Source organism: Palaemon carinicauda, chromosome 4 (assembly GCF_036898095.1).
Source record: "Palaemon carinicauda isolate YSFRI2023 chromosome 4, ASM3689809v2, whole genome shotgun sequence".
Classification (NCBI taxonomy): Eukaryota; Metazoa; Arthropoda; class Malacostraca; order Decapoda; family Palaemonidae; genus Palaemon; species Palaemon carinicauda.
The window spans coordinates 56453113-56463112 of record NC_090728.1 but is presented as its reverse complement, the minus strand read 5'-3'; the positions used below and the strand labels follow the sequence as shown (position 1 = coordinate 56463112).

Below are 10000 nucleotides of genomic sequence, written 5' to 3'. Positions count from 1 at the left end.
ACATTTAGCAACAAACACTTTCAACTTTTTTCTCAAACAAATCAGCTAGGAAAATGTCTCTTAGGTACCTTATCTTACATATTTAAAACTCAAGACTTAGTAATCTTCTTTCTACCTTGGTTTATTTTTTAGCAGTCACAGTATTGTGTATAGGGTTAATAATTTGTTCATTCTGTTAATATTATAACAGTACTCTTTTGTAAATGTTTCCAGTCGTTGCTGACTCAAGCAAGGTTTGACCACCATTCTTCTTTTGAGAAAAGGCCAATCTACAATATAGGGGCTATCGACTATAAAAAAATTTGTTTAAATTGACAGGGAGTTTGGTATGCAAGATGAAATATCACAACTAGTAGGTATGAAAGATAGCTAAATAATTTTTTAAATAGTATGTAAGGAAGAAGCCATCGTGCCTTAACCAGAAATAAATAACAAAAGTGCATGTTGCTCTGAATATTTTTGTCAGGGTAAGAATAATCTGTGCACTTAGTGACCGTATAACAGATGGGAAAGACATTAATAGGCTACAAGGAAATTAATCCCAGTGTATTGGGTTATGATGGCCGATGTAGCAACGTCCCTAACGGGGTGAACGACAGACTGGGGTTAAAGTCCCGCTAAAACTCGTTAGTTTTTTTCGTCGCTACAACCTCAACATCCTTGTGATCTAAGAATGTGGGGTTTGAGAGCCTATAGGTCTATTTGCCGAGTCATCAGCAGCCATTGCCTGGGCCTCCTTGGTCCTAGCTTGGGTGGAGAGAGGGCTTAGGCACTAATCATACGTATATTTGATCAGTCTCTAGAGCACTATCCTGCTTGATAGGGCAATGTCACTGTCCTTTGTTTATGCCATTCATGACCGGCTTTTAAACGGGGATAACCTTAGAAGTCTAAGTCTGAATATTACGATACAACAAAATAAATTAATTATCAACAACCACCTTACATTGTTAACTATATTTTCTTTAGTTCTCTCTCTCTCTCTCTCTCTCTCTCTCTCTCTCTCTCTCTCTCTCTCTCTCTCGTTAATGTACCTTTCTTTTGTTTAGTTTATCAAAAGGTCTGTGCAATTTATTGTTAAAGTATCTTTTTTTGTAGTTTATCAAAGTCTCTGTGCAATATATTAATCTAATTATTTATTACCTGATTTTAGTTATTAAAGTGTGAAATCTTCCGTTAATCTATATATTTGCTTAATTATAAGCTAATTCATTCACTTCTACATTCAATGATTTGTTGACAATTATAATATCCCCATAGAGATAATCTCACTGTTACACTCCCTTGCGTTTTGCTTTGCAATATCAAATTGCATCAGCAACAACAACAACAACTAGATCGGTATTCGTGGCCACTAAGGCAGCAATCAGAAACCAGCTGATTACACGCTACAGCGGTGCACGGACTGCTTGTGTAAACAAGAGGTAATTGGAAAATTAATGTGATGTGCTGGATACACACTATTGTACCGGTAATGCTTTGTTACCTTTATATTCGGCCAGTAAATATTTCTGCAAAAGCAAGCGAGCGTGGAGATATTTTGCATGTCAAACGAAAATGAGCTCAAAGCGACTTGAATTCTAACTATGTAAAGTATGTAATTTAGTCAATATCTGTTAAGTAATAAAAGAAAATGTTTAATTATGCATATTGTTGAATCTGTTATTGTTATTAAGTCCATTAGATTCTTTTTGAAGACTTGGAAGAACAGATTAAAATCCAAAATATGATTATTTGGGAAATATCTGGAAAAGTAATTATAGAAATTTTTAATTATACCTATTATTGAATCTGTTAATGAATCAACTAATAAATTCGACAAATATCTGGAAAAGTAAATAAAGAAAATGTCTAGTTATTCATAATAAAGGTTAAGTAAACTTTTTTTTTTTTTTTTTTGAAGACTTGGACGAACAACATGAGACAAAATATATAGTTTTCCTCCAAATATTGAAATAAATGCCAACGAATTTGGAAAACTATTAGTTTCTATAGCCTTCAAACGAACAACATTTCCACATACAAATTAGTAAGGGATGCAAAACGGGAACGGTAATAGGAATACAGAACAGTAAGAAATAATTAAGTTAGTGATTCTGATGATTATGATAAAACAAATAAAAAAGATTTAATCTGCTCAGGCTAATAAGTAAAATGGTAATAAAATTTATAAAATAACAGCAATGCTGATGATAAATAGCAATTTATCAAACTTGTATATCCAAAGTTTAGAAAATGTCTAATCAGGATGAAAAAAATAACTGATAAAACAGAGGAACTGAATAAAACCGCAATTTATTTAACTTATATATCCGAAAGTTTTAAAAATCTGTAATCAGGATAAAAATAAATAAAAAAAAAAAATATAATAAACTCAAAATAACAGAGACACCATTCAGCCTTCGTGGGAGAGAGAGAAAGAGAGGGAGACAGCTAGGAAAGTCAAGTAGTTTATAAAAGACAAGTTTAAACTACGGACACCACTAAAGTGGTTTTAAAGAAGCTCTCAGTTCTATGTGGGAAGTGTAGTTTGTACACGCTTGAGGACACTTCACTTCTAAGATTATTTCTAGTGTTAGGAACCCGTGATACAGAGGAACTGACTTGAAATGACATTTTCTTAAGCTTGAGTTTCGACAGCAGATAAATATATACAATTGGATTAGTTTAGGAACCCGTGATACAGAGGAACCAACTTACAAAATTTGTTTCTTAAGCTTGAGTTTTGACAGCAGATAAATATATACAATTGGATTAGTTTAGGAACCCGTGATACAGAGGAACCAACTTAAAATTACATTTTCTTAAGCTTGAGTTTTGACAGCAGATAAATATATACAATTGGATTAGTTTAAGAACCCGTGATACAGAGGAACCAACTTAAAATTACATTTTCTAAAGCTTGAGTTTTGACAGCAGATAAATATATACAATTGGATTAGTTTAGGAACCCGTGATACAGAGGAACCAACTTAAAATTACATTTTCTTAAGCTTGAGTTTTGACAGCAGATAAATATATACAATTGGATTAGTTTAGGAACCCGTGATACAGAGGAACCAACTTACAAAATTTGTTTCTTAAGCTTGAGTTTTGACAGCAGATAAATATATACAATTGGATTAGTTTAGGAACCCGTGATACAGGGGAACTAACTTAAAATGACATTTTCTTAAGCTTGAGTTTCAACAGCAGATAAATAAATACAATTGGATTAGTTTAGGAACCCGTGATACAGGGGAACTAACTTAAAATGACATTTTCTTAAGCTTGAGTTTCAACAGCAGATAAATATATACAATTGGATTAGTTTAGGAACCCGTGATACAGAAGAACCAACTTAAAATGACATTTTCTTAAGCTTGAGTTTTGACAGCAGATAAATATATACAATTGGATTAGTTTAAGAACCCGTGACACAGAGGAACCAACTTAAAATGACATTTTCTTAAGCTTGAGTTTCGACAGCAGATAAATATATACAATTGGATTAGTTTAGGAACCCGTGATACAGAGGAACCAACTTAAAATGACATTTTCTTCAGCTTGAGTTTTGACAGCAGATAAATATATACAATTGGATTAGTTTAGGAACCCGTGATACAGAGGAATTAACTTAAAATGACATTTTCTTAAGCTTGAGTTTCGACAGCAGATAAATATATACAATTGGATTAGTTTAGGAACCCGTGATACAGAGGAACCAACTTAAAATGACATTTTCTTAAGCTTGAGTTTTGACAGCAGATAAATATATACAATTGGATTAGTTTAGGAACCCGTGATACAGAGGAACTAACTTAAAATTACATTTTCTTAAGCTTGAGTTTCAACAGCAGATAAATATATACAATTGGATTAGTTTAGGAACCCGTGATACAGAGGAACCAACTTAGAATGATATTTTCTTAAGCTTGAGTTTTGACAGCAGATAAATATATACAATTGGATTAGTTTAGGAACCCGTGATACAAAGGAACTAACTTAAAATTACATTTTCTTAAGCTTGAGTTTCGACAGCAGATAAATATATACAATTAGATTAGTTTAGGAACCCGTGATACAGAGGAACCAACTTAAAATTATATTTTCTTAAGCTTGAGTTTTGACAGCAGATAAATATATACAATTGGATTAGTTTAGGAACCCATGGTACATGGGAACTAACTTAAAATTATATTTTCTTAAGCTTGAGTTTTGATAGATGAAAAATATATACAATTGGATTAGTTTAGGAACCCGTGATACAGAGGAACTAACTTAAAATTACATTTTCTTAAGCTTGAGTTTCAACAGCAGATAAATATATACAATTGGATTAGTTTAGGAACCCGTGATACAGAGGAACCAACTTAGAATGATATTTTCTTAAGCTTGAGTTTTGACAGCAAATAGATATATACAATTGGATTAGTTTAGGAACCCATGATACCCGTGATACAGAGGAACCAACTCAAAAAGATATTTTCTTAAGCTTGAGTTTCGACAGCAGATAAATATATACAATTGGATTAGTTTAGGAACCCGTGATACAGAGGAACCAACTTCAAAAAGATATTTTCTTAAGCTTGAGTTTTGACAGCAGATAAATATATACATTTGGATTAGTTTAGGAATCCGTGATACAAAGGAACTAACTTAAAATGACATTTTCTTAAGCTTGAGTTTCGACAGCAGATAAATATATACATTTGGATTAGTTTAGGACCCGTGATACAGAGGAACCAACTTCAAAAAGATATTTTCTTAAGCTTGAGTTTTGACAGCAGATAAATATATACATTTGGATTAGTTTAGGAACCCGTGATACAGAGGAACCAACTTCAAAAAGATATTTTCTTAAGCTTGAGTTTTGACAGCAGATAAATATATACATTTGGATTAGTTTAGGAATCCGTGATACAAAGGAACTAACTTAAAATGACATTTTCTTAAGCTTGAGTTTCGACAGCAGATAAATATATACATTTGGATTAGTTTAGGAATCCGTGATACAGAGGAACCAACTTCAAAAAGATATTTTCTTAAGCTTGAGTTTTGACAGCAGATAAATATATACAATTGGATTAGTTTAGGAACCCGTGATACAGAGGAACCAACTTAAAATGACATTTTCTTAAGCTTGAGTTTTGACAGCAGATAAATATATACAATTGGATTAGTTTAGGAACCCGTGATACAGAGGAACTAACTTAAAATGACATTTTCTTAAGCTTGAGTTTCAACAGCAGATAAATATATACAATTGGATTAATTTAGGAACCCGTGATACAGAGGAACCAACTTAGAAAGATATTTTCATAAGCTTGAGTTTCGACAGCAGATAAATTGATACAACTGAATTACAGTATCCAAATTTCATTTATTTTTGTCACTAGTTGGCATTTTTTTCTTAAGTTATGTAACCAACTCAAACATTTTCCTGAGCTTCTCAAGTTTCGACAGAAGATAAGCTGATACAATCTGATTACAGTGTCCAAATTCCACTTACTTTTGTGACTATTAAGCAATTTTCCTTAAGTGATGTGAGGTATCATGGGGAATAAAAAATTCATTCGGATGAGATATTAAAATTAACTAGCAACTGATTAATTATGTGTTTGTATTATGATAAAAGAAATTCCCCCACGCCCCTTCTCGAAATAGTATCCTTGAATACCCATCAACATCGCGAGGGGCACCCAAGTTTTCCTTTTAAGTACTTGTTACAAACTTTAAAGGGCAACACCCTTTGGCTCAATGATTTATACAACAGAATATTAGCATTAATATTATATATATATATATATATATATATATATATATATATATATATATATATATATATATATATATATATGTATATATATATGTGTGTGTGTGTGTATGTGAGTATAAAAATCACTATGATGACTGGTTATCTTATATTTTTTAACAGATCATTTCCAGTTTCTTTGATATTTGACTAGGAACCTCTGGCCATTTCAGTGACCCTAATACAGGACATAATTTCGACTATCTAGCATCTTAATTTCAATTCCTAAGTCAAGTCTAATAATTAATTATTTCAATAACCGTAATAAACAGTATATTTTTGTAAATATTTCTCATACTTTCAAGATTCTTTCACTTTATTCGCTCTATTTTCGACCTACATTTTTTGTTCTCCTTTTGGTACATTTTATCTCTCTCTCTCTCTCTCTCTCTCTCTCTCTCTCTCTCTCTCTCTCTCTCTCTCTCCAGTTCGGTGACTTGTAACCCAAAAGGTAAACACAGAACACAATAAACTTTAGGGGAAAAAGTAAGTTTGCATGGGGGGCGACAGAGCCACTACGTATTACGGATTTTCTGAAGTATTCACTTTTATCAACTGAAAACAGGAACCAGCTGATATTGACTTGGAGAGGAACGCAAGCTACAAAATATCACTTTTTTTATTTAACAGTTATCAAGGGTGCGTATTGAACAAAAACCAACAACTACAAAACAGTTGGCGGGCAATATTGCATATTTCTCTCTCTCTCTCTCTCTCTCTCTCTCTCTCTCTCTCTCTCTCTCTCTCTCTCTCTCTCTCTCTCTCTCTCAACTTTTATTAACATTTCAATATACTGGATGTCAGGGACTTGGGTAGTACTTGCATCGCCGCTTTGATGCCAAATATTAATCATTCCATCAATGTTTTTTTTTATCTTTACTTCCACAACCAATATCTTAAATTTCCTATCTACCTTTCTGCTCATTTCCCTTACCCCTCTGTTCTTTCTCAAATTTCCTATCTACCTTTCTGCTCATTTCCCTTACCCCTCTGTTCTTTCTCAAATTTCCTATCTACCTTTCTGCTCATTTCCCTTACCCCTCTGTTCTTTCTCAAATTTCCTATCTACCTTTCTGCTCATTTCCCTTACCCCTCTGTTCTTTCTCCCTCCGTCCCCAACATTTTCCTTTCTCCCTCTGTCCACCTCTCTTTCCTTTCTCCCTCTGCCCCCTTCTCTTTCCTTCCTCCCTCCGTCCACCTCTCTGTCCGTTCACCCTCCGTCCACCTCTCTGTCCGTTCACCCTCCGTCCACCTCTCTGTCCGTTCACCCTCCGTCCACCTCTCTGTCCGTTCACCCTCCGTCCACCTCTCTGTCCGTTCACCCTCCGTCCACCTCTCTGTCCGTTCACCCTCCGTCCACCTCTCTGTCCGTTCACCCTCCGTCCACCTCTCTGTCCGTTCACCCTCCGTCCACCTCTCTGTCCGTTCACCCTCCGTCCACCTCTCTGTCCTTTCACCCTCCGTCCACCTCTCTGTCCTTTCACCCTCCGTCCACCTCTCTGTCCGTTCACCCTCCGTCCACCTCTCTGTCCGTTCACCCTCCGTCCACCTCTCTGTCCTTTCACCCTCCGTCCACCTCTCTGTCCTTTCACCCTCCGTCCACCTCTCTGTCCGTTCACCCTCCGTCCACCTCTCTGTCCGTTCACCCTCCGTCCACCTCTCTGTCCGTTCACCCTCCGTCCACCCCTCTGTCCTTTCACCCTCCGTCCACCCCTCTGTCCTTTCACCCTCCGTCCACCCCTCTGTCCTTTCACCCTCCGTCCACCTCTCTGTCCTTTCACCCTCCGTCCACCTCTCTGTCCGTTCACCCTCCGTCCACCTCTCTGTCCGTTCACCCTCCGTCCACCTCTCTGTCCGTTCACCCTCCGTCCACCTCTCTGTCCGTTCACCCTCCGTCCACCTCTCTGTCCGTTCACCCTCCGTCCACCTCTCTGTCCGTTCACCCTCCGTCCACCTCTCTGTCCGTTCACCCTCCGTCCACCTCTCTGTCCGTTCACCCTCCGTCCACCTCTCTGTCCTTTCACCCTCCGTCCACCTCTCTGTCCTTTCACCCTCCGTCCACCTCTCTGTCCTTTCACCCTCCGTCCACCTCTCTGTCCGTTCACCCTCCGTCCACCTCTCTGTCCGTTCACCCTCCGTCCACCTCTCTGTCCTTTCACCCTCCGTCCACCTCTCTGTCCTTTCACCCTCCGTCCACCTCTCTGTCCTTTCACCCTCCGTCCACCTCTCTGTCCTTTCACCCTCCGTCCACCTCTCTGTCCTTTCACCCTCCGTCCACCTCTCTGTCCTTTCACCCTCCGTCCACCTCTCTGTCCTTTCACCCTCCGTCCACCTCTCTGTCCTTTCACCCTCCGTCCACCTCTCTGTCCTTTCACCCTCCGTCCACCTCTCTGTCCTCTCTCCCTCCGTCCACCTCTCTTCACTCCTCCGTCCACCTTTCTTTCCTCTCTCCCTCCGTCCCCACTCTGTCTATCAATCTTTCCTTTCTCCCTCTGTCCCCTCTCTTTCCTTCCTCCCTCTGTCCCCTCTCTTTCCTTCCTCCCTCTGTCCCCTCTCTTTCCTTCCTCCCTCTGTCCCCTCTCTTTCCTTCCTCACTCCGTCCCCTCTCTTTCCTTCCTCACTCCGTCCCCTCTCTTTCCTTCCTCACTCCGTCCCCTCTCTTTCCTTCCTCACTCCGTCCCCTCTCTTTCCTTCCCCACTCTGTCCCCTCTCTTTCCTTCCTCACTCTGTCCCCTCTCTTTCCTTCCTCCCTCTGTCCCCTCTCTTTCCTTCCTCCCTCTGTCCCCTCTCTTTCCTTCCCCCCTCTGTCCCCTCTCTTTCCTTCCTCCCTCTGTCCCCTCTCTTTCCTTCCTCCCTCTGTCCCCCTCTCTTTCCTTCCTCCCTCTGTCCCCTCTCTTTCCTTCCTCCCTCTGTCCCCTCTCTTTCCTTCCTCCCTCTGTCCCCTCTCTTTCCTTCCTCACTCCGTCCCCTCTCTTTCCTTCCTCACTCCGTCCCCTCTCTTTCCTTCCTCCCTCCGTCCCCTCTCTTTCCTTCCTCCCTCCGTCCCCTCTCTTTCCTTCCCCACTCTGTCCCCCTCTCTTTCCTTCCTCACTCTGTCCCCTCTCTTTCCTTCCTCCCTCTGTCCCCTCTCTTTCCTTCCCCACTCTGTCCCCTCTCTTTCCTTCCTCACTCCGTCCCCTCTCTTTCCTTCCTCCCTCTGTCCCCTCTCTTTCCTTCCCCACTCTGTCCCCTCTCTTTCCTTCCTCACTCCGTCCCCTCTCTTTCCTTCCTCCCTCTGTCCCCTCTCTTTCCTTCCTCACTCCGTCCCCTCTCTTTCCTTCCTCCCTCTGTCCCCTCTCTTTCCTTCCCCACTCTGTCCCCTCTCTTTCCTTCCTCCCTCTGTCCCCTCTCTTTCCTTCCTCCCTCTGTCCCCTCTCTTTCCTTCCTCCCTCTGTCCCCTCTCTTTCCTTCCTCACTCCGTCCCCTCTCTTTCCTTCCCCACTCTGTCCCCTCTCTTTCCTTCCTCACTCTGTCCCCTCTCTTTCCTTCCCCACTCTGTCCCCTCTCTTTCCTTCCCCACTCTGTCCCCTCTCTTTCCTTCCTCACTCCGTCCCCTCTCTTTCCTTCCCCACTCCGTCCCCTCTCTTTCCTTCCTCCCTCTGTCCCCTCTCTTTCCTTCCTCCCTCTGTCCCCTCTCTTTCCTTCCCCACTCTGTCCCCTCTCTTTCCTTCCTCACTCCGTCCCCTCTCTTTCCTTCCTCCCTCTGTCCCCTCTCTTTCCTTCCCCACTCCGTCCCCTCTCTTTCCTTCCTCCCTCTGTCCCCTCTCTTTCCTTCCTCCCTCTGTCCCCTCTCTTTCCTTCCTCACTCCGTCCCCTCTCTTTCCTTCCTCACTCCGTCCCCTCTCTTTCCTTCCTCACTCCGTCCCCTCTCTTTCCTTCCTCACTCCGTCCCCTCTCTTTCCTTCCTCACTCCGTCCCCTCTCTTTCCTTCCTCCCTCTGTCCCCTCTCTTTCCTTCCCCACTCTGTCCCCTCTCTTTCCTTCCTCACTCTGTCCCCTCTCTTTCCTTCCTCACTCTGTCCCCTCTCTTTCCTTCCTCACTCTGTCCCCTCTCTTTCCTTCCTCACTCCGTCCCCTCTCTTTCCTTCCTCACTCCGTCCCCTCTCTTTCCTTCCTCACTCCGTCCCCTCTCTTTCCTTCCTCCCTCCGTCCCCTCTCTTTCCTTCCT

The 10000-nt window shown here is 40.9% G+C and overlaps 1 protein-coding gene across 1 annotated transcript in view; it reads right to left on the bottom strand.

The window, feature by feature from the left end:
- Positions 1 to 10000, bottom strand: part of LOC137639433 (trichohyalin-like) — an 81761-nt gene that overhangs the window by 59619 nt on the left and 12142 nt on the right. The window contains exon 4 of the mRNA XM_068371707.1: positions 6885 to 8240. Within this exon, the coding sequence (XP_068227808.1) occupies positions 6885 to 8240 (1356 nt within the window). The remainder of the gene's footprint in view (positions 1 to 6884; positions 8241 to 10000) is intronic.